General features: G+C 45.0%; 2 protein-coding genes across 8 annotated transcripts in view; one reads left to right on the plus strand and one right to left on the minus strand.

Annotated features, from left to right (window-relative positions):
• Positions 1–6,817, minus strand: part of CDK8 (cyclin dependent kinase 8) — a 73,216-nt gene extending 66,399 nt beyond the window's left edge. For 2 of the 4 annotated variants that reach the window (XM_072032662.1, XM_027469494.3), the window contains exon 1: positions 6,343–6,483. Coding sequence is in view for 2 of the 4 variants with exons in the window: in XM_027469486.3 (XP_027325287.1) it covers positions 6,343–6,470 (128 nt within the window). In the remaining 2 variants the exon portion in view is untranslated. Of the gene's footprint in view, positions 1–6,342 lie in introns of all 4 variants that reach the window. The other 2 variants (XM_027469486.3, XM_027469483.3) reach the window with 2 other exon arrangements.
• A 3,020-nt stretch (positions 6,818–9,837) lies between these two features.
• RNF6 (ring finger protein 6) lies at positions 9,838–17,881 on the plus strand. Of its 4 annotated transcripts, XM_027469477.3 has the most exons (5): positions 9,838–9,968; positions 10,661–10,742; positions 13,374–13,586; positions 14,153–14,260; positions 14,993–17,881. In XM_027469477.3, the coding sequence occupies exons 3-5, from the start codon at positions 13,394–13,396 to the stop codon at positions 16,726–16,728; spliced, it is 2,037 nt and encodes a 678-aa protein (XP_027325278.2). In that variant the 5' UTR covers positions 9,838–9,968; positions 10,661–10,742; positions 13,374–13,393; the 3' UTR covers positions 16,729–17,881. The 4 variants fall into 4 exon arrangements, with proteins under 4 accessions (XP_027325278.2, XP_027325270.2, XP_038030966.1 ...); XM_027469469.3 differs by lacking the exon at positions 10,661–10,742 and having other exon boundaries at positions 9,840–9,968; XM_038175038.2 differs by lacking the exon at positions 9,838–9,968 and having other exon boundaries at positions 10,526–10,742.
• Positions 17,882–27,836: the final 9,955 nt, after the last annotated feature.

Raw genomic sequence — 27,836 nt, forward strand, 5'->3', positions numbered from 1 at the left:
AAAGCACATTGCAGCGAGAGCACATTTCCTCATGAGGGGTTGTTTTGTTCAACCCTGCTCAAACAGGACTGACGTTCACTCAAAAAGCAAAGAGCTGGGACAGCAGACAGCTCAAATACAAAAAGTTAGATAAGATTTGAGTTACACATTTGCAGTCTCGCTGTGCTGGAGCCCGGCAGGCAGAGCTTTCTCCATTTCTCTTCCCATGCTCCGTACCTCGCACAGTAGCTCCGTGAGAACAACAGGGGTCACGAAACCTGATTTTCGGAGGCTTCACTGGGGGATTATCCAGTGTCTGTAATTGCAAGCACACCTGCAGCAAGGCTCCTCCCTCGCAGGACGAGGTCCTGGCTTTCCCAGGAACCACATCCAGGCCAGAAACACAAGGGGCAATCAGGGGATTGAGCGCAATCCAGAGCCCTTTGTAGGCCGAGCTCCCAGTTGCACACGGTATTCACACACAGTAATGAATTGAGGCTTTTTTTTTTTTTTACTGCAATTCTCAAGTGTCTTTTATTCAAATGTCAACATCTTGTACACAAGGTGTTAGAGGCACACAGAACGGAGCACTCCCAGAAAAACAGGCAGATTGTTCCAGTGACCTTTAGCTGTGTGCTTCCACGTTCGCAGAACACGCGCGGGTTTTTTTCCAAGCCCGACTTGAATTTTGGATGTTTAGGCTACCAGCTGTACTTGAGAAAAATCACTGTGTTCTCCTGAACGTTTTGTCCTTTAAAACAGATCTCTGCAGCTTTAATTCTGATTTGGAGACCTCCTCCTGCAAATCCTGAGGTAAGCACACCACGCTTCGCCATGCCACCACTTAGCAGTGAGGCTTTTATTCACAACAAAGACAAGGGTCTTCATGCTCCTGCCTCAGCATCATTACCTTATTTAAACAAACTTAGATAAAAATGTCTGTGTTGAACCTTGAAGGACATTTCTAAGGCTTAATTTAACAGAGGGAAGTGAACTGATTCACACCATCTACATCAAATCCGAGTCCACATCTCGGAGTACTTTATGATGTTACCAACCTGCTCCTCACTGTTTCCAACAGCCAGTTGTTGCACATCGACTCCACGCAGCAATCCTGAGCTCACTCAGTGTCAGAGTTAGGTTCTGAGCGAGGCTGCCGTACCGGGCCCCTTTGTGTGGTCGGGCTTGATCTTGATTTGAGAGCTGTGCTTTCCGCAGAGCCCTTATCACAGGCGCCAGCGACCACAAGCTGTGCTGCTTAAAACAAGCCGAGTCCTACAGGCGGATATTCAGCCACCCCGGGTCGCTCTTTTAGAACCTGTCCCGGCCAGAAAGGCTCCTGCAGATGCAAGAGAGGCACGAAAGGCTCACCACAGTCCCTTCAGTGTTATTAAGCTCGATCAGATGTCAGGAAACGCTTTCTCAGGGTCTGCTTTCAGCCTACTCACTACAGAACTGCTGCTACTCAGTGAATCACCTGCGCTGCGCTTACTTAAAATGCTTTGTTTTTGTTGTTGTTCCAGGGGTTTTTCCATAATTCCTGTTGGGCTGCTCAGAACCCAGCAGCTGGGATCGAGCTGCAGCATTTGTCTTCCCGCTCCCACAGCCAGATTCCTGACTCACCTCTCCCTCCCCATTCATTCCCTGAGGCAGAGCCTGAGATGTTGCTCTACAGGTAACTGACTGAAGGCTGTCCTAGGGGCTGAAGTCTCTTCATTTTTATTCCTGCCTTACAGCCTCCGTGGTAGAGCTCCTCAGATATCAGGTAATAAAGGTTCTCAGTTGTTTTGTTGTATTTATTTATTTTAACTTCTAAGAGTTTTAAAACATGGGAATCAAAGAAGAGCAAGAGCTAGAGCGAGCACGCCACCTCATCATTTCTCCAAGAGCGTCCTTCTCCAGGAACCTGCACCTCCTCCCTAACCAGCACCTTCAGCTATCCTCTATTCCCTCATAAGAAACCAAGCGCAGCAGTACATGGCCACATTATTTACATTTTGTATTGTTCTCATTTCTAATCCAGGAAAAAGCAGATACAGATCTGCTCTTCTGTAACCGCTCTCACACCCTCCTTGCCAATGGCTTCAGGTAGCAATGAAACATCCCCTGGAGGCTGCGCCAGCTCCACCTTTGCGTGGGTTCCCCAAATGAATCAGGACATTGGGGACAAGAAGGACTCAGGTTGCAGGCTGCTCAACTGACCTCAGAGCCCTGGAGCCACCTGCCAGGGAGAGAAGGGCAGGAAGCAGATGGGAAATGAGTTAGGTGAGCACTTCACAAGAAAAACTAAGGAGCCCGAGACACCGTGCAGCACAGCTTGCGTGTCTCATTATGCAGATAAGAGTTTAATTAGGAGCTTTCTAATGACTGTGGTAACGGATCCAGAAGAGATTTGGGGCACACACTTCACCAAGGTAACCTGGACACATCACGGAGGCACCACCAGCCTGCGGCACCCCCGAATTCTGTGCTGCTGCTCGTGGAGGCAGCAGCCAGGCGCTCGCGTGCCGGCCGCGGCTCTCACTGCACGCACAAGGCACACCAGCTGCTGCTGCAGGGAGCTGGGGCTGGCACACCGCAGCACGCAGCTACAACCACAGGCAAAAAAGGATGCCTGCAGAGCAGAAGATGAGCTGTTGGGCAGGTTATACCAACAACTAGGGGTATGAACTTCATGGCACAACTCCTTGATGCGGGGAGAAGCGAGAAGCTCTAAGTCTTGTCCTGTTACTGCATTTCTTGTGAGCACAATTTCTTCTCTGGCCTCTTCATTGCACTCCCGAACTCCTTGTTCCTCCTGCTAAAAATCAGTTGTGATAACTCAGTCAACACATACCAGCAAATACAACCTGGAACAGGCTTAAACTCTTCCAGTGTCAACCTTATGAAGGGCCAAGAGCTTCTGAAAGCAAAATCCCTCAAGCAACCAAAGGGTCTTGACTCCTCTGCATTTCCCCTTTGACAACAGGTTGTACGGTTTTTCTATGTTGAATTAATTTTTTTTATTATTTTTTTACAGCATCACCACCTCTTACCCAAGCTGTTCATTATTTTATACGACTTAGCTTCCACGTTAGCTTCCAGTAACGCACTGGGGGCTATCGCTCCAGTCTGAGATCTTCAATTATATCATTTTTTGGCTGTTGTAATTAAAGAGCTAGACGTTGCCTAAGAGCGACGCTCGATAGCTTCTTACTCTCATCCAAACCACAGCCGATAAGCAGAAAAAAAAAAAAGGGATTTGGCAATGCTCCAAATCGCCACCGAAACCGGCATCCCTGCTCGACTTCAGACTGCAGCTGCCTGCTGAAAACTGAAGGGGAAGCAAGGGAAAATACGGTGCAAGATCAATCCCATTACACGAGACACCGCTTAGGTATTAGCTCGCTGCCACTGGCACAGAAAGCAGAGCCTGACAGCACAGCAAAGTGCCTGCCGCGGGTGCTGGAGCACGCAGGGAGCCCACGCTTCCCCTGCGAGCCCTCTAGCGTCCCACTGCTTTGGTGCACCAAAGCAAATACCTGGGAGCCGGTTCCTGATCAACTTCGGAGGAGTCGGATCCGGTCAATTAAATAAGCAAAGCCCTTCACGTCTCTGTGACAGCCCAACAGGCTTAAAAAATGCGGGTGTATTTTTCTGTTCCTGTGTAAGTCAAACAGGCAGCTTTAAAACCTGGGCTGAGCAACATTGCTGAGCGCCCAGAGGCGCACAAAGCAGATTTTTATGCAGGAAGTAACTGGAGCTCCCTAGACAATAAAAGTGAACTGCCCCAGTGCCACCAGACACAAGAGGATCGGTTTCTTGATCCAAAGTCTGATGCCTTCTGTCCCTTGCTGCTCTAACACCATCCTGGCTCATCTCAGAGCCTGCTGCAGGTCCTGCATGGATCGGAGAGGCAGCGCTGCTCGACACAAAGCCAGGAAGGCTCTCTTCAGCCACAGAGACGACAAACTTCCTAACAGAAGGAATTGGAGTGAAAAGTGGAGAACCACACACAGTTTTGCCATGGGCAAGGCACCATGCAGAGCTCAGCTGTAACACTGAGGCTGGTGAGGGCCAACAGGGTCAGGCACTGGGCCTGAATACCTACCAAACACTTGTGGAACTGCGCATGGAGATTCCCCTTGGATGTTCTCGACACACTATGCCCGGCCCAAAGCCCCCCTTCATGGCAAAGGGCACAGCACGGCTGCAGCTGTTGTGTCAGAGCAGGGCCAAAAGCTGGGCTATGCCCTCATCAGGTCACCCAAGAGCTCTTCTCCTTTTAAAAGCATTCTCAGTGCCTGAAGATGAGGTGGCTGCCTGCCTGTCCCCAAGAAGAACCCCTGTAGCTCAGAGGACATCCAGTTACCTTCCTCGGGCTAGGACACGTAGCCTGGATCCTCATCACCAAGAGCTTTTGGACATAGATTCACACAAACGGCACTGCTCAAACACAGCTCTCCTCTGTAATTGTTCTGTTCATTACACACCCACAAGTAGAATGTTACTTCAGAAAGAGCAGCCTCAGTATTTCCAACAAAACATTTGCAGTCCTGAGGTACAACTTCAAAAGTACCCTAAAACACGTGATGCATTTTAACAGACATGGAACTTGTGTTATTTTAAATAAGATTTAGAATTATATAATGCAGTTCAAGGCAAACGCTTTTTTTCCTTCACAGGAAAAAAAACAATGCGAGTTCAAGCAGAAGACAGCAAACAGCTTAACGCATGGAGAAAGTTGGAGCTGCATGAGCTCGACCAAAAGAGGAGGTTGTTTATTCCTCCGGCAGCATGAAACGTTTGGGGGGTGTTTAAACAGCGTTGTCTGGCATATAACAACGCACAAGCGTGGTACTCTACCTTTCACCCACCCACCGCTGCAACAGGCACGTTATCAGGAAAGTGAACTGCTATTCTGGGTTTGCTTTTGCAATCTCTCTCTTTTTGATACAGGAATCAAAATGGAATCTTTTACCTCGAGCCTAATTCCAGCCATTCGATTCAGCATCACCTACGTGCAGCTATAGCATAAGCCATAAAAACACCCGCAGATATCTACGTCTTAAATGTTTCAGAGATTGTCTGAAGGCATATTTGAAAGAGAGTTTGCACATATCTGGCAGGGAAAGGGGCAGGAAAGGAAGCACTAAGGGAACAATAAGGCAAAAAAAAAAAAAAAAAAAGGAGACAGTAATTGCAGCTCAGCAGACTGCTGTTAAAGTGGTGTTAAACACCGTATCTTGATTCCCCCACCCTCCTGGAGAGAGAGGATTTAAAAATCACATGCACTTGGAGAACACAAAAATTCTGCTTCAAATCCCCCTCTAATTCTCCTTTTCAAGCACACGATCCCATTCCCCTGGAATTTCTGGAAATAACACCACCGCCATCAACTCTGACCACGCTCTCCCTAACATCGTCTAGCAGACTGATAATTTTGCCGAATGAAATAAATAAGAAATCAGACGAGTTGGGAGCGACTGCTGTACACAGCCTGCAGGATTCCGAGGCAACCCGTGCGAGCAGCAGCGGTTAGCTGACTCATAGCAGCAAGCCCAATTCACGCCGAAATAACTGCGCTGCGATTAATATCAGCAGATGAGATAAGCCGCAGCCGGTCCCGCTGCAGACAACGGCTCGAGCACTGCTGGAGAGAAAGCTTCAGAGAAAGAAGCTGCTCCCATTTCCAGCGAGAAGTTAAAGCAGGCTGCGGGCAGCTATTTAGCGAAGGTAGAAATGACGCCCAGACTTCCCAAAGAGGCTTTCTTTCACTGCCAGGGCACAGAGCGCTGCCGCCAGGCTCCCCGCAATAACGGGTGGATGCAGCCCAGGATTTAGGACCTGTTAGCACAGCCGCTGCCTCCCCGGTTTCTTTTGCTTCCCACTCGCTATTGTTCTGGTGCCATGTCAGGGATTAGTGGGAGCTGGCTGACAGTTCGCCCTGTCTTTCTCTACAGGATTCGCACAGAGAAATTTGTTTGCTCCAGTCTGTGCTAAGCAGTGCCACAAAAAACGAGCCCTGAGCGCATCCGAGAGCCCTGCAAGGACCAGCAGCCTGCGGCTCCAGCAGCAGCCTGCGAGAGCACCTAAAATGGTGCCTACAAGTGATAACCCAGACAGGAAAGCCCCGTAAAAGAAAAAAAAGGAGCCGCTCCCCGCTCTGCAAAGCGGGGCTGAGCGCTTTAAGCCCTCCTCGATCCCCCAGCACCCCTCCAGCCGGGGATGCGACCCACAAAAGCCGTCAGCACACGGAGGGGACGGGACGGGCAGGGAGGGACCGAAGGGACCCCAGAGGGGGCATGGGGTGAGAAATGGGGAGGGGGCACGGAACTGGGGGGGGAGGGGGGGAGAAGGGGAGAGACACGGCTCCTCACTCACCCGTCCTTGCGCTTGGCTTTGTAGACGTGCCCGTAGGTGCCCCTGCCCACCTTGCAGCCCTCGTACTCGAAGAGGTCCTCCACCCGCTCCCGCTCGCCGGTCAGCTTCACCTTGAAGTCATAGTCCATCTTCGGCGCCCCCCCCCACACAGCCACCACCACACCGGGCAGCAGCCGCCGCTGCCCCCCCCCACAGGCAGCCGCGCACCCCCCGCCCCCCCGGCAGCAGGACGAGGAGGAGGAGGAGGAGGAGGAAGACGACGAAAAGGAGGAGGAGGAGGAGGAGGAGGAGGAGGAAGGCCCCGGGCCGCCCCCCGCCTCCCTCCCCAGCCCCGCTCCCCGCCCGCCCGGCGGCACCCAGCCGGTCTCTCCCCCGGCGGAATACGGCCGCGGCGCCTGACGGCACTGTCGCAAAGCGGCGTCGCAAAACCCCCGCCGCGGAGCCGCCGCCGCCTCCTCCTGCTCCCCGCCCGCCCGCCGGCCGCGTGGAAGGCGGCGGGGCCCCGCCCCCTCGCCCGGCCCGGCATGCCTTGCGGCGCGGGGGACGATGGGAATTGTAGTGCGGTGGGTGGGGTGGGCACAGCGCGGCGCGGGGCATGACGGGAGTGGTAGTCCCGGCGGCGGGAGCGCGGGGCGCGCTGGGAAATGTAGTCCTCAGAGAAGGAAGGGAGCTGAGGGCAGGGGCCGCCTTCTCTGCAAAATGTTCATTGTTTTCGTTAATTTTCCCTGCCAGCTGCGTTAAATGCCACTCACAACTAATATATAAATCCATTTTTTGCTGCGTTGCTCTGTTTGCACAGACTTTTTAGTTTGGGACTGCTTCCCAGGTCCCACACGGGCTCTTCGTACCAACCAATGCTCAGTCACACATCCCCACGCCACCAGAATGTCCACTTTGTTGGTGATTCTTTTTTCTTTTTCCTCCCTTTTCTGTGTGTAAAGAAAAACAATCGTACTAGCATAGTATGCACAACTTCTGGAAACCTTGCAGTTGCTAATGTGCAGATGTGTCAGCAGAACACCAGCAGCATTTAGGAACGCAGTTTACTTAAAGCTAAAGTGCTGCTTCTGCAAACAGTTTGGTTTGTAAAGAGCAAAATTCTGCATTTTGCACTTAGCTATAGCATTGATCTGACTAGTGAAGTGTCCGAGATTCTGGCAGGAGTGCAAGTTACCAACAAGCATCCACCCGAATGCAGTGGGACATCAGTTCGCCAGATGCGTGACCATCTTCAGTAGCTCTCTGTCTGATTGCTTCTGAAGAAGTCAAAGAATCAGTTCTAAAGAATCTTGACAGATCAAAATTCTGTTCAGGATACTTTTTTTTTTTTTTTTTAATTCAAAATAGCCCTACAATAGGAAAATAAACCCTAATTTTATTGTTTTATATTATTTCAACAAATTGCATCATAGGAAGGGATCTCTGGAAGTTTGCTAATTCAATATCTTTCTTAAAACAGGGTTACTATTAAATTCAGGTTGCCTGAGGCTCTGTCTTTAAAACCTCTATGGAGGGAAGATTCCACGGCCTCTGCAGGCCTGACTGTCCTCAGGGTGAAAATTCTTGTCCTTATACCTACCCTAAACATCCCTTCTTTTAAATGTATGGCAACAGCCTCTCCTCCCGCTGTGCACTTGGGCAAAAAGCCTGGCCCTGTCTTCTTTGCCAGCGCTGGCAGGCTGCCCCTTCTCCCAGCAGAATGAGCCCTGGTGCCCACAGCCTCTCACATGGACGTGCTCCAGCCCATGACCATCTTGGTGCTCGCTACTCAGCTCCCAAAATATTGGCAGCTTACCAATATTTTTCAGTATTGATATTGTTCCACTGAGGACCCCAAACCCGAACACCGTATTATTAAGTTCTGTATTAAAAGGTTCTGCCCTACTTACATATGTAATAAAATCTAATAAGGTTACTTTCTAAAGACTGAACAATCACATTAAAGCAGACTTTCAGAATTTACTTTGAAAAAAAAAAAAAACAGTAATTGCCTGAGGTTTGCTGCCCTCTAAAGGCTACCTTTATTATTATTGCAGAGGAAGTATTTTATTGTGGGAAGTATCCCTACAGTGCAATAATAATAATAATCGAGGAAAGAAAGATCTACTGTTGTTATTTTCGTGCTAACTATGTGGCATAAAATAAACAAATACTGCACATAGTTATATTGTACTGTTGTGAAGCATGAATATAAAATTAACAGAGAATTCTGCACTGTAGGGAAGGTCAGTAGAAAAAGTCGAAAAAGGAGTATTTCAGTAGAAGCTTTGAGTAAGGGTATATGAGTTTATTCATCTATTTTCCTAAAATATATTATAACCTTCTTCTGGATGAGCAGTCCGTATATGGGCTTGATAGAAGTGAAGTTTTTGTGTTTGACTATGATTACTAAACATAATACTATGAGATAAAAAGATTTTAATAACAAGACAAAAGAAAATTGTGGGAAGAAACCAATTTTTTTTTTTCTCTAAGAGAGCCAAGCATGACTTTGTATACAAGGCAGGTACTCTGGCTTTTATTACCAGAGTAAAATTGGTGCTCAGGAAAGACTATTTTAATTATGCCAGGCCAGGGAAATCATAGTATAATGTGGTAATCACTAATTATTCCTGGTGTGGCAAGGAACCTGAATAACAACAAGGGTTTCATTTCTTTTATACACGCAATATAAAGGAGTGGCCCCACGCATAGCCTCAGTGCTAAAAATTTCCCCCCATGCACTGTCAATTTGTCTGGTGGAAGTCAGTTACTGGCACAAAAGAAAGGTAAACTAATGAGAAAACTAAATGTAGCATGTCTGTAAACTCTTTTCTCAACCAGAATAAACAAATCCTGGAGTTTGTCGTTAAAATGGGGAGCAGAGGTTATCATCCTGGACACCAGAGCCTCGCTCTTCCCCTCACCTCACGCATTACAGAGGGGTCGGTTTTACATCAAAAGCAGTGGCATAACAAATATCCACGCTTCGTGTATTTCTGAAAGGAAATTTGAACAAAATTATCAGCAGTTTGGATACCCTAGGAAGGAGGCGCTTTTACAGAGCTAAGGTATCCTTGCGAAATCCTCTCCTTTTGCTAACAGTTCCTACGAGTTGTGAAACGCGCCTGTCGGGAGCAATCTGCAGAAGCAACTCAGAAGGGAAAGTTTGTGTACAAAACTTTTTTTTTATTATTTTTTGTGGAAAGTTTGTGTACGCTGTCAGCATCATGTGGGATTCGTAAAAGGGTTTGCAACCGGTGTGAAAAATTTACACGGCTCTACGCTTCGAATGGGGGGGGAGTGCGGAGAACAAGGTAGGGAATGCAAAAAAAATAAAAATGAAGAAGTGAGAAAAAAATATATATTTATTGAGAATGTATGAAGGGATGTGCTTGAAGGGGAGACACTACAGGACGAGGCGAGGCTCCTGAGGCGCCGCCGCCCCCCTTCCCCTCAGGGCTCTCCTCACAGCCCCGCCCCGCGCGCGCCCCGCCCGTTGGCCCCAACGGCCGCGGCGCGCGCCCCGCGCATGCGCAGGGCGGCGCTGGGCGGAGCGGGGCCGGGCTCGGAACCTGCGCGTCGCGGCTGCCGGCAGCCGCCCGGACCGCAATCGGGGCTGGAGCGCGCCGCCCGCACAGCGACGGGTCGGTTGTGAGGAGGGAGTTTTATTTTATTTTTATTTTATTTTTTTTACCTGTTTTTCAGCGGTTTTACCTCATTTGCTTTCCCGGCCGGGAGGGGAGGGGGAGAACGCGGAGCGGGGCCGGGCTGTGAGGGCTGCCCGGCCGCACGCAGCCCCGGCACCCCCTTGGCCGGGCCCTGCTGGGCACCGTTGGAGGCCGGCCGGGCCCGGCGGCCGTTAGCGGCGGTTGGTGGCGGTTGGTGGCGGTTGGGGGGGGGGGGTTAGAACGCGGGGGGAGGGGGCGCAGCGGCAGGGCCCGCGGCCTACCGCGCCCCGCCGCCATTGGCCGGCGGCCGGCAGGCGGCCCGCTGATTGGCCGCGGGAGCTGTCAATCACTGCGCGCGGCACCGCCCCTCCCTCAGGCGGCCGGGCCGGGGGTCGCCGCCGGCCGCCCCCTGAGGCACCGACCCCGGAGGGGGGGGGGGGGGAGCAGGGTCGGTGCCTCACGGCGCTGCCGCTTTGTCTGTCTGTCTGTCCGTCTGTCCGGCCTCACGCAGGGGCTGGTGGGTCCTCTCTGTCTCTTTTCTCCCCCTTTTTTTTTTTTTTTGTTCCGATTCGGTGAGATCATCTCGCCCGGAGGCTGGAGTGTGACAGCAATGCTAAGTGGCGCCGCCGGTTCCCTCGTCTAAACGCGCTTGTCGTCCTTGCTTGCAGCCGGTAGCCTTGCGGGAAATGGATGCCCGAGGGAGGTGGGGACAGGAACCCGCGGAAGGGGGCCAAAACCTGAAAGCCTAAGGTATATGGAGCTTAGGTAAAAACGAACGTGTGTCCTAGCGAGTGCGCTGAAGTAGCTGTCAATTAAGGAGTAAAAGAGTCTCAAGCTAAATTTTCCACCAAACGTGAACTGTTGCAGTGTGACACCTGTTTCTTTGCAATGCAAGAGTAATTCCGAGTTGTGAAGGCCTTTCAATTCCACATTTTTACACCTTACCACTGAGAACCCTTCAGCTCGTCAATACTCATAAGTATCTTGAGTGCCAGAGCATTTCATTATGGTGCTCTTGATACCCTGCAAATTTCAATACCCTAAAATACTTCAAGGGCCAAAGCACTTCGTTTTGATGTTTGATAATAATAACTATGGGTAGTGGATGCCATGCAAACAGATGGGACAACCGAACACTTCACACTTCTTATCGTTTCTAAGTGAGTCATTTAAAGAGTGTGACTAATCGCCCTACCATACAGTTGTCAACAAAGCAGTGTTTTTTTTCTACCACCCACGAAAACTGAGGAAGAGGTTTCCAGGTTTTGTATGGATGCAAAATGAAAAGTGAAGAGTCTCTTTTGAGCAACAGTTGGAATGTAGATTGAGGGAGACGGCATGCGATGGACTTTTCATCTCTAGAACTTAGGACTGTTCTGTGCAGCATGTGGCGATACATCCAGGAAGTCAGTTAACTTACTGGTAGGGCAAACAGCAGCACTTACTGTCAGGCTTTCAACTAAATAACAGCTTTAAATGAATTTTATCTGTCCTCTTCCCCTTTTCTGTTTATCTCAAGTTGTAAGTCATCAAGGGCAGAGGCACTTTCTGTAATGTTTGGTGCGGGATGGGTTGGGCATTTTCCTGACAACAGCCGAGTGTTGGTGCCATCAGGATGATGATAATGCTCTGACCGCGTGCTGAGTGGTGGGAGGAGACAATTGCATTTGCTTTGAGGAAACCACGGTAATAAGAGCTGGCTGAGAAATCGGTGTTTCAAAGTGTGATAGGAGAAGTGACCTGATTTGAATGTAGCCACGAACAGAAGTCAGCGATTACTTAGCTTGTGAGGTTGAGCAAAGAGAGAGAGAGTAAGTTAACAGCCCCCACAAACATGATCAGAATAGAAAAGGTCTTGAGAGGGAGATACTCAGATGTGACTTTAAGTTAAATGAGTTAAGGAGCTAGGAGAGAAGCATTATGTACTTTGAAGTGCAGTACTGGATGCAGGAGAGAGGTGAATGACATGACTGGTTGGGAAGGGACGTTTGCAAGCACAGTTACCTGCGGTGGGAGGAAAAGGAGCATTTGGGATGGAAAATGAGGAGATGAAGGATGCATCAGAATGGATCCACAAGAGAATGTAAGCAAGGTACATTAAATGTGTGCCAGTGTCTGCTCGTGGCAAATACATTTCCTGATTCTTCGTGTCTTTTGGCAGCATCGACAAAGATTTACTCTGTACTGAATGTGTCTAATAGTTAGGTGGTTTGGTCTGTTTGTTGGCTCATGAGCTTTCCTGGGAAGACTAATTACTGAGTGGGAGTGAGCTGAGATTGCTGCTCTGTGTTTCCCCATTTAATGCTTGGAGAGAGTTGGATATGTGGGTCAACTCACACCTCCCCCCAGAAAGCAAACAAAGAAGCGTGTAACTAATAACTTCTTCTCTGCAGTAGATGGAATGGTGCTATCTGGTGAGTCTTTTGGCCAGGCGACCTCTTTAGGAGTGATCTGCTCTGTCGGTTGTCTACCTCAGCAGGTGTTACAGGTGACTTTGTAAAAAATCTGAAGCCCTGTTGAAAGGATGAGGCTTTGCTCTCTCTTAAACTGAATACTGAAGGACAGGTTTTCTTCAGGTATTTCTCAAGTGGCCTAGAATTGAGTCATAAGCAGAAAGAACAGGTAGTAGCACAGCAATCAGGAGGGATGATGCTTCTTCCTGCTCCTAGAAGGCTGGCTGTCCGTGCCTGCTGAGGGCATGGCCACACTGGTTCAGTGCTCAGATTTGTGGGTAAGCATAGCCCTTTATTCTTCCACACCACTTTTCTGGAGATGTGTGTTCCTTTGTTAGCTAATCCTCAGATTAAAGATGGCAGGGCACAAGTAATGTCAGAATGTCACAAGAATAATTTCCATCAAAAATGTATCTGTAGGCTTTGTGCTAAGGGAGTGGTGGTAGCGACTGAGATAATGCTGTAGTCTCACGTGCTTATTAGTAAATGTTTCGAGTGGAAGATAGACTTCTCCAAAGCAGTAACTGTGGTTGTCAGAAGTTGCACTGAATAATCACAGAGCAGTGTTTTCAGTGATACTTTAGCCTCTAAAATACTACACACTGCTGTTGTATTTCCCTCAGGAGAGGGGAAACAGATTGTTACCCTTTGATTTCCTATAATATCCTTACTTGGCTAAAAATAAGTTTGTCTCTGCTATTGTATTTTAAAGTTGGTGTACCAACTGGTGTGCCTTTTCAATAGGAAAAAGGGGCTTCTGGCTGTCTTTGTGCAAGTTAGCAGCAAAGTACTCGCGCAAAGTGATTCATCTTAACCATCTTTAGCTATTTATTAATAAACTAACTTAATTGAAAATGCTGGGATCTTCGTAAATTTGGTAAATTCCTACCTTAATAATTCTGCAGTCTAACCTTCCGATTTTGTGCAGGACAACCTGGCATTCCCATTATGGATCGCTCTCGGCACCGTGCAGGGAACGGCAACGAGCAGGCATCTTCACGAGAGCACAGCTATGGCGAGGATGAGAGGCAGCGGCAGCGGGAGCGCCTCAGCAGGGAGGAAGCCTATTACCAGTTCATCAATGAGCTCAACGAAGAAGACTACAGGCTGATGAGAGACCGCAACCTGCTCGGCACTCCTGGTAAGATGGGGATGCCCTCAGCAGAGAAGTTGTAATGTGAAGTAATGCTGCTGTCATCAGGCACTGCATGTGCTTGTACAACTTCAGTAGCCTGATAGCTGTTCTTTTTCTAGAAAGGGGGGTAAAAAGGGAAACATTTCTGTTTAAAATTAATGATAGCCAATAAAAGTTAACTTAAATAAGATACTCAAGCTGGAAGAAAAATAGAACTTTCTCAAGCACAACAACTCTGTCTTGGTCATATCCAAACCCAAATAATTAACTTTTGGTGAACTAAAGTAGCTGTTCATCCGTGCTGGTTTTTTTGGGCTTCTGAGTTGCTGGAAGCCAGCGTGCTCTTGGCAACACATTCAGTATCCACACACCTCCCCTCCTTTGTACTTGCTTCCTCTGTTATCTGTTTACCTGTCTTCCAATTTCACGCTGGTGCTCTGTAAATTTAATTAATTTTACCTAGTTTCTGAAGATTTTTCTTCAAGATAGAAAACAGTGTTACTTCTTCATGGCTGTGTTGAGCCAATAAGTGTCTTATCTAACGGCATTATCAAAATGTAAATTTTTTTCAGGGGAAATAACAGCAGAAGAGTTGCAGCAACGTTTGGAGGGGGCTAAGGAGCGTCTGGCATCACAGGCTGATCTGGAAAACAGAGAAGGTGAAGGTAGAGCTGTTGGAGGTAAACAGACTTCATTTGTATGTTTGTGTAGTACATGATGCGTAAATACTATTCTGTATGGATGTTTAAGGGAAATGCTGACCAACTTCAGTACCAGCCATTTCATGTTTTTTTTTACCCATTCTGCCTCAGTGAAATGTTCTCCAATTAAGAGAGATTTTGTAGTGCTGGAAAATGAACTTAGAATCAGTTCTCATGAAATATTTCCACGTGAGCCACGGATTGCTTTCTCCTCTTTTTCTGGTTTGCCTTTGGTAGTAAATCTAAGAAATAATTTCTAATAATTTCTAAGAATAATCTAAGAAATAATAAAAAAGCACAGAAATAATTTTCACTTTTAATTCTTTTTGTGTCTTTTATTGTATGTTAGAGGAGTTAGAACTGAAAAGAAGTTAATGGGACAACTGTTACCCTCTGTGCTGATTTTTGTTCTGTTACTGTTTGTTTTAGCAGTGCGGTTGGTATTATGTATGCTGTCCTTACTTCCCAGCAGTATTGGCTTAATTATTTGGCCAATTTCAGTCAGACTTGAGAAAGAAATAGCCAGCTCGGGGGAAAAATATACAGTGAAGTACTAACATTGTTACATTTCAACAAAATGATAGTAGCCATTAGTCCTGCTGGTGTAACATCTTTGAAGGCAGGGCTCAGCAAGCATAGAGGATTTGGAATGCATCTTCATGTGCTGAGCACACAGTTGTATGAATGTTTACAATTCTTTGTTTCTCTCAGATTCTGACGTTCTTGGAGAAAACTCAAACGGCGATTCTTTGCTGGAATGGCTGAACACGTTTCGTCGCACAGGGAACGCCACTCGCAGTGGACAGAGTGGGAACCAAACCTGGAGAGCTGTGAGTCGAACAAATCCAAACAGTGGGGAATTTCGATTTAGTCTTGAAATCAACATAAATCATGAGCACAACAGTTTTGAAACTGCTGGTGAAGAGTACGTGGGTATAGATAGTAGCAGGGTGTATTTAGAAAGAAGACATCAAAGAGCTGTCAGTCCCATAACCACACGAACGAGGAGCAGGACCGCAAGGGAGGCCAACAGTGAGACTTCAGGCACTGCGAGGACCAGGTCTTTAAGAAGTTCTGTGGCGCAGAGCTCCGAAGCAGCCTCGCACCCAGTCTCAGGGAGGCTCAGGAGTAGAACGAGGGAGTTGGCAGGCCTTCACCAAACAAGTGCTACACGTAATAATTCTACAGCTGCTGGCGAGCAGAGAGAAACGCCAGAAAGAGGTCCTTCAGCAGGAGTCACGAGAGGCAGATCTAGAACTAACGTTCGGATGAATTCAAACCAAAGACTGGAAATTCTGCGGTTGAGGTCTACGCTGAGTAGTCGAAGCCGCTCCCCGCTGCAAAGGCAAGGTGATGCTGCTCGTTCTGAGGAACACGGGCAGAGACAGGATAGAAATACGCAGCAAGCCACCAGAACCAGAAGACAAACAGCACAGCTTTCTACGCAGCCTGCTGAAGAACAAGCAAGAGGTGCTGCTCAGACTCCTCAGGTTTCCAGTGCAGCCCCGTCCTTGGGAATAACTTTAGAGGAGGAGGAATCTAGTAGGCCGGTAGCTGCTGTTAGGAGGCATCCAACGATTACACTAGATCTTCAGGTGAGAAGAATTCGGCCTGGAGAAAACCGAGATCGGGACAGTATTGCTAGCAGGACTCGTTCTAGAGTAGGAATGGCAGAAAACACAGTTACCTTTGAAAGTGACAGTGGGGGATTTCGGCGCACGATATCGCGATCAGAACGTGCGGGTATTCGAACCTATGTTAGCACTATACGGATACCTCTTCGCCGGATTTCAGAAACCGGGCTTGGTGAACCTTCATCGGTGGCCCTTCGATCAATCCTTAGGCAGATTATGACTGGTTTTGGAGAACTGAGTTCTTTAATGGAAACTGAATCTAACTCAGAAATGCAAAGAGGCGGCCATCACTTACCAGATGTACACGCGGAGCAGAATAACTCCAGTGCAGCCAACAGCGGCAGTGATCCAAGTGAGTTCTCTTCTAGGAATGGGCACGCGGCAGAAGGTGGGAGCGAAACAAATGGACAGAGCGATGATGTTCAGCACTATGGCCGCAGCAATGAAAATCAAGATAGCAGGCAGTCTCAAGATGCTAACAACCTAGTGGAAAATGGAACGCTGCCCATTCTTCGTCTCGCCCACTTCTTCCTGCTGAACGAAGATGACGAAGACGAGCGTTTAAGAGGTTTAACCAAAGAGCAGATTGACAATCTTTCCACGCGGAATTATGGGGATATTCACACTGAAGATGAAATAAGTAAAACGTGTAGTGTTTGCATTAATGAATACGTAACAGGAAATAAGCTAAGGCAGTTACCTTGCATGCATGAGTTTCATATTCATTGTATTGATCGCTGGCTTTCTGAAAACTCCACTTGCCCGATTTGTCGGCAGCCTGTTTTGGGGTCTAACGCCACAGACAACGGCTAAAACGATTTATACTGCTCAGTATTCAAGGGTTTACTTCTGCTCTATTTCTGATGAGCCAGATCAAATGAGTTGACTTGCATAGGGGTCCATTTGTTTGGGGAGTTTTGTTAGGTTTCTTTAAAAATAATAGGAAACTTGTCTAAATCTAGCAATGTAAATACTATTTTTCTCCAAGTGCAGATCTAGGAGTACACATAGAACCAAATGATATCGGTAAAGTTTATATTTTTTTAGGTAATTTTGTTATGCTAAGCACTTTTGTAAATACAGAAATGCAATAGTTAATCAGTCCTGCTTAATGTATGTTTTTTTTAACAGTGTAATGGACTCACTTTATTTAGATGACAAATTGTTTCACACAGACCTACCACTGTGTTGAAAAATTAGAGTCTAAATAGCCATCCATTAGCTTTTTGTTCTAAGAACAATTTCTTTTACAGAGAGTCTCTTGCTGGATATGTTTGCTAAAGATATTTAAGTTACTTGAAGTGCTCATTTTAATATACAATATATTTTTTTTAACATTGAAATATCCTTTCCAAAAAACTTGCCAATTTGGTTCTATTTAAAATTTTTATGGCAATTTTTGCATGTGGTTTTACACAATGCTTAACGCTGACAAGTTCATACTCAAAAGCGGAGGGGTTAGTGACGTTATAAAATGTACATAATTAAATGCTGTCTTTGACAATCGCCGTCTTTTCAGTACAGACAGCAGTCAAATCAGTGACAATTCCGAGAGGGTATGTCTTACTCAACACGATATTTGCTCAAGGAATAAATGAGCACCGAGGATATCATTTTACTCTTCCAAATTACTCAATATTCATGTTTTTTTTTTTTTTGACTGCCTTAGTTTAAAGAGGGAAATAATTCCTTAACCATTATATTGTCTACAATATGCATGTTTTGTGCATCCTACTCAGAAAAAAAACAAAAAAACAAAAAACAAAACAAAGGCTTGAAGTGTTTTTGTACAGAATTTTAAGGTACATATATTACTAGTCCTCTTAAAACATGTCTGAGGACCAAATGGCAAAAGACACTAAAAAGGACAAAATAAGCTTCCCTTAAAGTTCCCAGATTACTGTATAATTAGATATTAAACTTTATACCAATAACTTATAAAGAAATAAAGTTGCAAAATAAGTAACCGAGGCTTTGTGTGAATTACTCGTGAGCCATATCCTGTCAATTGATAACAAGACTTAGTCCTTGGACTGCCTTGACAAGACACACTTCAGTTATAACATCTGGTCATGACAACGTTGAAGGGAAACGAAATGGTACAATCCCATCTTAATCTATGTCCTTTTCAGTTTTGCACATGAAAAGCTTGTGTTAGAAGCCCCACAGATTTGAGGTGCTTTTCTATTCCTAAAAGTAGTTCTAAGAAATTTCTTCAGAGATTTAAATGAGCTTAAGGATATTAGTAAGATCTCTTCTGATGTGATTTCAACTGCTAATTATTAGTAATGTTAACACCTTTCTTAAGTGCCTCCTTAGCAATATTAAAAAGTGAGGAGACTGAAATGTTATTATCAGAACTACGTCTTTTTTTTTTTTTTTTTTTTTTTTTCCTGTTACGGACAGTGTCTAAATGCGTGGATGCCTTCTGCTACTTCCTTTTCTCTGTATGGTTTTCCTTTATATTTGATAGCTTCCTCACTCAGGTCCCACATCTGCAGAAACCTGCCTTTGACTTGCTGTTGCCTTGCTGAATGGTTCTTTCCAAGTCATTTTGAAGTTAAATCCCTTACTGTGGGGAATATATATAAATACAGCTTTTGTTTGTTTGTTTGTTTTTAACTAACTAGTTGGAATTCTGCTTACCTGCTCACTAATGCCCTACAGGTTAGAGGGAAGACGCTCATGGCTTCTTTCATTAAGATGGGATTTCATTGTGTAATGGTAAGAGGAAGATTTCTGATACAGTTCAGGACAGGATACCTGGAACTGAGCTACAGGTGGGGAATATTCAAATGTATGGTTAGTTTTCCATAGAAATCATGGGCTACTGGGTAGGAAGGATGAAGTCTTCCATGCTGTATTGCTGTCCTGCTGCACATGAGCTGTCTAGTATTTACCCTTGACCTCATCTGAATGGGTGTCATTTGCTCATCATCTCCCTCCCCCAGCAAATTGTGTGGGTAGGGCCAAGTAAAGCCTCAGCGGTTCAGTCTGGCATTGGTTTCTGTTGCTGGTATTCCTGTGGCATTCCTTCAGTTCTCCGCTCCCACCCCCAAATACTATTTTACCTCCTCAGCGGTTTGTGGGTTCCTCGATCCAAGCCATCTGTGTGTTCAAGGGCTTGCTTTGTTCATTTATTTTCCATGCAATTCCTAGCAGTTTTCAACCCCATCAGTGTTCTTGATCCCTGCAGCTTCCCATTGCAGAGTTAGAGTTTCTGGTATGAAAAGTTTTTTGTTTTAATACCTCTTACTATTTAAGATTCCTAGTTCTTGTATTTTAAGATGCAATGTCACCAAAAGTAACATCTCCCTTTTCATTTTGCTAGTTGGAATTTTATAGATGTCTGCTTCTCCACTATTGTAATTTAAAAAAAATAGATGTCCCTTCTCCACTATTGTAATTTATTTTTAACTTAGGAGACCTAATTCATCTCTTTCTACATAGAAGCTATTCTTTGTTTGTAACTATTCCTGTTCACTAACGGGAGGACTAACACTCACTCAGTGTTCCAGATGTGGATGCAGTAAGCATTATGTGGTGATCCAATAGCACCTTTTATCCCCTCTGTGGCCTTCCGAATAATTCCTACTGCTCTGTTTTTGATGTTGATAGCTGCTCAACACTGAGCTGATATCTTAGCAAGTCATGCAAAAAGATTCACAATTTCTTTTCTGAATGCTGATTGCTACTCTTGAACTGATTGTTGCATGCTGGTTTTATGTACTATAGTGTGCAGGTTTCCTTTTTTCCCTCTTGGATTATTTTGTTTTGTGTAAGTCAGATTTCCTCTACCCTTTCGTCATCCTGGGCACCATACCTTCTGTGATTTGTCCTTGCTTTTAGTACCGCATTAATTCTGTACTATTTGCAGATTCTATCACACATTCTTTGTTTCTTTTCCTGGTCCCTTATACATGCGCTAAATATCACAGGTATTTCCACTAGCAGTGCCTTCTAGTTCAAAGGTTAACCCTTTATTTATAGCTGTTTAATCAGTAAACTTGTGATTTTTTTTTTTTAATGAAAGAGTAGAAGTAAATATATGAAGAATTTTGGACAATAAATATGTAATTATCCTTAAGGTGCTACCTGTTGAGAACTTGAAATCCAAGTACAGCACCCTCAGATTGAAGCTTGCGTGTTCATACTAAATCCTGGTAGGTATCCCTGATTTCCATCCCATGAGATGATCCAATAGCATGTTTTATCCTTTGCAAGGGGCTGAGGAGAGGAATAATACTTGCTTATTTTTCATATTTCGTGTAAAGGTGCAATAGCCTTTGCCTGTATCTTTTTTCATGGGTTTGGATATTTAAATACAGCTTTATAAATGTCATTAAAAAGTCATGTCGTGTTATTAAAAGAAAAAAAAATGATATGCAAATTAGGACAGTAACATGACACTTCAGCTACTCAAGTTCGTGCATCAAAGTGTTGTTGTGCATCATTCATTTTCCAGAGCAACATCCAGTTTGTGTTGTGGTCTGCTGTCACCAGAACAGCCTGAGGTCAGGTGCTAAAGTGAGATCATATAAAGAACAGCAGGACCACTCACTTAACTCTTAGTAGCTTCATCATTTTTGCAATATCAGTCAATGTTTGAGTAACTTTAAAAACTTAACATTTCAAAGTGGCCCATGATAGGTTTATTTTTCAAAGAGCTTTTGTTCACAGGTGCATTAAAGGTGCAGATATCTGGAAAATGGATGGAATACAGGTGTTGGAAATCCAGTTTGTTACCTGAATGCAGAAAATCAACATTTCCTGTTACCTAACATTTCCAGTATTACCCAAAATGTAGTTTTGAAAACTTCAGTTCTGACACAATACTGGGTTTTAGGATCCAACATTTGTACCTGAGTTTTCTTTAGTCTTTTCTACCAAACGCAACAGTGAAGCCAAATGTTCAAATTCTGGAATGCCACAGGTTTTTTTTTTTCTTTTTTTTTTTCTTTCTTCCCCACTAAGACAAATCCACTAAGACAAATGATCCAACAATCCACTGTGTTCCTTTTCTCTTAAAATTCAGCATATTCAATAATTTGCTGTGGACATTTTCATCTAGTTGGGATGTGAAAGTCAACTAAAAGCTTTTTCCCCAGTGAAGTTCTCAGCCTTTTCTGGCAGCATCCATTAGCATATTTCCCCCCCTGTTTAAAGGAATGCTTCAGCTACTGTGGAACTGCATTTGTCACCCTTGCTGAGCTCCTCTTCAGGAAGGTTCTTTGTGCTTGTTGAACATGTTGTGGCACGGTGTGTTTGTTCCTGGCTTCCTACATCTTTTGCTGGAGGCAGCAGGAGCCGGACACTTCCCAGCTCTGTTCCTGTGTCACAGCAACCAGTCTGCTCGAGGCTGTGCAAAATTAACAGTACTCAGTACAGGAAGCCTCAAAAATTCATATTCTCCTGTATTTATTGTCTAGTATGGAAGGTGTGATGTGTATGTGCTAATGGCTCCACGCTCACTTTTCTTGCAGCATTTCCAGCACCAGCTGGTGTGACTGATTGCCCTGTTGGACTGATGCTACACTTCTCAGGCTTGTGGTTTAGCATGTGATGATTTGGTGACCTGTCCATTCCTGCCTGTCAATTAATGCAAGGTTAGCTCTTTTTTGCTATAAAAACATCTACTGGAAAGTATGTGCAGCCACTTATTGTGCGTTACCTGGCTGGCAGTGAAAAGCTGCCAGCCCAGAGAGAGCACTTTGGTGCTGAGGTGTGCTAGGAGGTGGCCAGGCTTGGATCAAACTTCAAGTAAAAGGGATGCAGGAGGATGGTGAGAAACTAGCGGCGGTAAGGAACGGGTGAGAGTGGAGCTAAAAGCCCGCCCTGAGGCAGAGGGGTCACTAGTTCTCTGCTACCCAGAGTTCCTGTACGAAAGAAAGCTCAAACAATACAGATGGATTTATTTCTAGTGGCTTTCTTCCAGCAAGCATGGGGATAGCAGCAGCAGTGAGAACGGGAAACTCTCTTCGGCCTTGCAGGCAGGTGCCTACCTGTTGTAAGTGACAATAATCCTCTTTTGCTATGCGCTGACAACGCTTATTCGCCAAGTCGTAAGCTGACAGCAGAGCTATGTTTGCACATTCTGTGTCTGTCGTCGTAGTCAGAGAGATTGTGCCCAGTTCCGTGAAATGGGTGGCCAGAGATCTTTGCAGCCTGCTCGTTAATCTTGCTGTGAAGGTTAAAATACAAGGAAGATCTTGTATAAGACTACAAAAGTAATAGTAATGTGACGTTCAGTGGGTGTACTGGATTTACCTGAAGACTTAGAGTAACCTGCAGTCACGTGTAGTAGGTGCTCAAATGTTGGAGTTGTGAAGTTGAGTAGGACCAAGCTGGGACACGTGAGAAGGGAGGCTGCCTGTGCCAACACAGCTTGGCTTTCTAGTGCTCCTCCACGCTTCCATTATTTCTCAGCACAAATGGGCCTCCCTCTGAGCACCACGCTCACTACTGAGCTGCTGTCAAATCTTTCTTCGTCTTTTGTTCTTGGACTCCGAGTCTTTTACTGGATGCTTTTAAATCCCTGTCTTTAAGGGAAGAATTTACTTCTTCATAAGTTAATTTGTGATGCTTTTTGCTCATGGTCATTTCCTCAATGTATTTGAGAGAAGAATCTGCCTTGTACTTAGAAATATTTCCTACCATCTATCTCAGTTTTTCTTCGTTATTTTTAATGAGTATTATTTCTCCAGCCAACTGTCTTCTATTCAGACATTTAATAGGGTATGGTTTACATAAACATAATTGTATGGCAAGACAGAAAGCTAAAAATAAAGAAATGTTAAAGATGAACAGCATCGTATCCTCAAACTATAAAAAATATCTTCTAAGCCATCTTTGGTTAATATCTAACAGACGTTTTCTGTTGCTCATCTGCTTCAGGATACACAGCTATTCGTACTGGCATCAGCCTAGGCTTACCTTGGGAAGGAGTAAGATGTTAAGTGACTTGGATCGTTGAAATTAAGAAAAGTAATTTTAGTTCTGTGGAAATAAATAGAAAATCATGGGCAGAAGCTTTAAAAATAACAATTTGTTTCAATTGAAACATTAAATTCAGGTCAACTGGCCGTGCTAATCCAGAACATGTCTAGAAAGCCTTAAATCTGAACATAACTCAGAGCTGGATTGGACAAGAATATTGAAAAGATACAGAGGACTTGCAGGCTAAGTTAATCAGTTTTTCCATTTTTTACATGTATTATGTTGTCAGTGACTTTCCAGCTGCTATTCTGGCCCTGTATGCCTCCCTAATAGCCTCTCCTTTAATAATACATAAACTAGAAATGGATTCCTTTGTTACAAAATCATTGCAAACTAGGCAGAAGTGCTTTAATTTCTTCCTATTCCTCAGACTCTTTCCATCTTCCTTTTCTTTTCTTTCAGTATTAATTAAATCTTTTTCTATACCTGCAACCATTTACAAGAGTTTTTTTTTCATCCTTTCATCTTAGGAGCAGACTATTTGTGCAAAGCTTGTTCCTCTGGCACTACTGAAAAGTTCATGTGAGTCATTTACACGTCTGGAAAAAGGGAATGATCAGGGATCATAGGCACATCACTGCTACTTTTCATAGTCTTTCAGGTTTATTGAACACATGGTATCCCAGAATAGCTCTGAAACAAAAACAAGGGGATCACGTTGTTTTCATGTCCCAATACGTCCGGGAGAACTGTGAGGCCACACATACAATGTGTAGGTGCTGCGCTGTGACCTGAGAGGTTTGTCACGCACCCTGATCTGAACCTAACCAAAGAAGTTACACCTGGTGCGCTGGAGTCGCTGTGATGGGTTGCACGACCTCTCTGGGTTTGGCTGTGTCAGGTGTTCGTTCTCTTCATGTTTTAAGGTTTTTACAAATACAAAGAGGGAATTCGTTCATTGGATGTTTGGTTGTCTGATATATGATTAGTATAAATTTAAACTTTTTATCTAAAAACAATAACAATGGAAAATAGAACACGAAATATAATAGGTTATCAGGTGGGCTTTGATAACAGGTTTCTTGCTAAGGCACAGGTGTGGTTAAATCATGGTAATGGAAGAGCAGCAGCAAGGTTTGGCTTAGATCTGGTGTCAGCATGGTTGGGTTTGCATAGCCGAGCAGAATGGCTCAGCCCAGTTCTATTAACAGAAGGCAGAGTGCTAAACTACGAAAAATAAACGTGTAAGTATGTAAAGAAAGGAATCACAGGCATGTATACGAGGAGAATTTTCTGGAGTTACTGGCACCAAAAAAAAGTAGATGGGACCTTCAGACAACTGGGAGGAGCCTCATGTTCAAAGGCCTGGTCCCACAGGGGACTTGAACCGTGCTGACACGTGCTGAAAGATCCTCACAGCAGGGCACAAGCTGTCCAGGAGATTTCTGGATTATCATCTCACAAATGATTGAGAGTACTCATGCTGGTTTCCTCAGTGCCCTGGAGTGCATCCCATTAAAATTTAAGGATTATTCCTTTCCATATACACCACTGAAGCCAGACAGTGGCATTACGTTTATTGAGTTTGTAGGATTTGCCAGTTTGTGAAGAGGCTTTGAGACCTGGCTCACCTTTTGAGCACACTGATCATGCATCACGATGCATGAAAGACAAATGAAAGACAAAGATTTTAAAGGAGAGAGGGGGAGAATGGCAGAAAGCTCTGTGTTAATGGTATCCAGTCACACAGTGTGGCTGTGACAATGAAGCCGCGCGTACCCGGCTTTCATCAGAGCAGCACATGCAGCAGAAGAAATGGGCAAGCCAACAGTGCTGTGCCCAGAGATAAGTCCTTAATGAAATGTACCCTTGGCTCTCCTGAGAGGCCGTGCAGCTGATCTGATTTCAGCCTGTACGTGGAAATCATCAGCAAGAGGTGAGTTCTGCAGCCTTCCCGCAGCTTGCTCTGGGGGGAATGGGTTTAGCCCAACATTTGGAGACGCAGGCTACCTCAAAGCAACATTTATTTTATTTCCCCTCAGTTTACACAGGTCTTTGACCAGTTAAAATAAGACCCGGAGCAGGTTCGGCACCTACAAACTCCGTGCGAGCTGCTCCTTTCCATTCGCACTCACTCCAGAAGGTGTTTATCCCACAGCTAAATTTATCTGCAGTGTAATGTAAATTGCCTGAAGTGCAAGAATCAAACATATACATACAACAAAACAAACACAGCTTTGTTTTTCTTCTACAGGTTGAACAGCTATAGTGGGGGATCGCTTCATCTCATTATTTTTAGCAGCCCTTTGTAAAGGCCATTTGGCGCCTACGGTTGGGGTTCTTATCCTGAATCAAGTGGGACAGGAATATCACTTACTGCTACTTCCAAAAAAAGCTTCAATTTTTGTGTTGGACCTCTCTGTCCCATCTCGAGTATTAAGCTTTCATCTAGGGCAGTCCCATTAAAATATATTTCCTTATGCAACATCGGTTCCACTGTGCTGAGCATCTGTACGTATCTTACACACCCTGTAAGTTATTTTTATAGCTCACACAGCTCCCAGCCACATTAGTAATGGCTCATTCCTTTACCTTCAAGCATGCGTGCTCAGGAAAGTGCACCACATTGCTATTTTGGGAGTGAGGTCTTGCCCTTAGCTGAGTGAGTGATGCATGAACAGAGCGGTTGGGTTGCTGTTACTATTCCTCTGGCTGCTTTTGCATGCAGTTGATTTCTTTCCTTCAGTGGACATACAAAGAACTGTTCTGCCTGCACTGAAAGAACAGAAACACCGCTGTGTGTGAGCAGAGTTAGCATGGAGTTGGGGGACGGATGTGTAGCAGTTAACTTGGGTATACACACAGTGAGAATGAAGAATCATGTTACTTCTTGCCTAGCACTCTGTGTGTATGTTTGTGTGCCCATGCACACACGTGTAAATCCCCTTCTTGGAAGTGCTCAAGGTCAGGCTGGATGGGGCTTTGGGCAACCTGGTGTGGTGGGAGGTGTCCCTGCCCATGGCAGGGGGGTGGAAATGGGTGGGCTTTAAAGTCCCTTCCAACCCAAACTGTTCTGTGATTCTATGATATACATACATAAATTGAACTCTGCACGAAAAAAAAAAAAAAAAAAAAAAAAAAGGAAAAAAATGCAAGTATCATAGTGTAACGATTAAGTTAGAATTATTGGTTATCTGGGTATCTGATCAGTCTTTTAGATGGGCTACTTCATAACTATATAGGGACTGTCCCCACTGCCACAGCAGCTGAGACCTCCTCCTTTTTAGATTGTTTAAATTCCATTTCCTTTTTTCCTTTTTTTTTTTTTTTTTTTTTTTTTTTTTTTTTTTTTTTGTGAAAGTTTCTGCTCAGAAGTGAAAACCCAAGTTTAGGGTTATTTCGCCAACAGGCTCCTAAAATGTACGCTGTGATTTATTTTATTTTGGTTTGGTTTTCAGGCATCTCCCAGTCTGCAGACTCCGAAAACTCTCTTTGCACGTACTCAGACCTCGATCACTGGTTCTGCCCTCCCAGCTGATCCCAATCCCTCGCTTCCCCTTATCCCTTGTGCCCCTACCATGCCTTGACCCATCGCAGGCCCCCATTCCCCTTCCTGCCCTGCTGCTGCGGTACCCCGGGACGGGCTTAGGGCATGGAGCTGTCCACGGTGCTGCACCGGGACCAGTCTTTGATGGCGTACAGCACATCCCATCCCATCCCATCACGCTGTGGTCATGTAGCCAGCTCTCTGGCACCTTGCCTTTGCGCATGGACCTGAGTGAAAATAATGGAAATACTCCTCGTGCACTGTGAGTACTGTCTACATTCTGCAAATCTATCTTAAACTTACCTTTATGGAGCTTTTCATTTCTTCAGCATTATTCTTCTTTGCTTCAAATAACCATTTTTTTCTTCATTATTAGGAAATTACTAACTTGGTTCACTAAAAGCTGGGGAAACCTCTACGGTCTGCTGTGCAAAGCATTTGAAAGGTTTGCTCTACACGCAGCCTTCTGACAATTGCCAGCCTGAAGAATTCCTTCTGTGAACACTATTATCGTGGAATAAAATGACTTGATCTGATTTCACTCACTGTGTTTTGAACGCACATACAAATTTGGAGCTATTTTGGTAAAATAATAACAGTAATGTTTGCTTCCTGAATTAGCATGCAGGTGTAAAGGAGCCCCAGATGCTGTTTTATTAAATAGTACTCAGTCTTGAGTATTCAACACAAAATTACATTTTTTTCTCCATTATTTAGTTTCCCTGGTTTGTGAGCACTAATATAGAAAAGGCTCAGTACTTTTCAGTTTTTCAGAATTTTTCAGGCAAATCACAGATCACATCCTTCTACACAATGAGTACCAATTTCACTTTCCAATGCAATTATCCTACTCACTATAATTTTATTTACAAGTGTCATTATTCAAAAGCCTGATGTGATCATTATTCAAAAGCCTGAAAACACTGATGTGTCTAGTGCTGATTAATTTCCATTGTTAAACTCAAGAGAAATAAAAGGAAACAACTGTACATCAGGAAACATCAATGAACGCTGAATGGGACTTGAAAAATAAAAGAGTGTCCTGCACTTCCACATCCTTGTCCTTCTGTTTTCCCCTCATTGCACCAACAGGTAATGGCTTACCCTACTCCAACCCGTCCCCCTCACCCCCATTTCATGTGCAATTCAGCATAATTTTTCCCATTCTCAATTAAATCTCTGCACTATGAGTTAGCTCTAAGAGCAGGGTGTTATCGAGTGATGTTCCTTCTGCAGTAGGATGTGTAGGAGACTACCGGATCCTCTGGGAGGCCACAAGTGGGCCGTGCACACGTTAATACTTGGCCATAAAATATCTTCCTGCTGCCCTGGAGTTCCATACCTTCAGTCCTGTTCCCTACCTGTCTATAGAGACGGTGGTGCTGCAAAGCAGGTCCATAAAGGATTTCCTATCTTTTTCCTAAGTTCATTGATGCTA

Source organism: Anas platyrhynchos, chromosome 1 (assembly GCF_047663525.1).
Source record: "Anas platyrhynchos isolate ZD024472 breed Pekin duck chromosome 1, IASCAAS_PekinDuck_T2T, whole genome shotgun sequence".
NCBI lineage: Eukaryota > Metazoa > Chordata > Aves > Anseriformes > Anatidae > Anas > Anas platyrhynchos.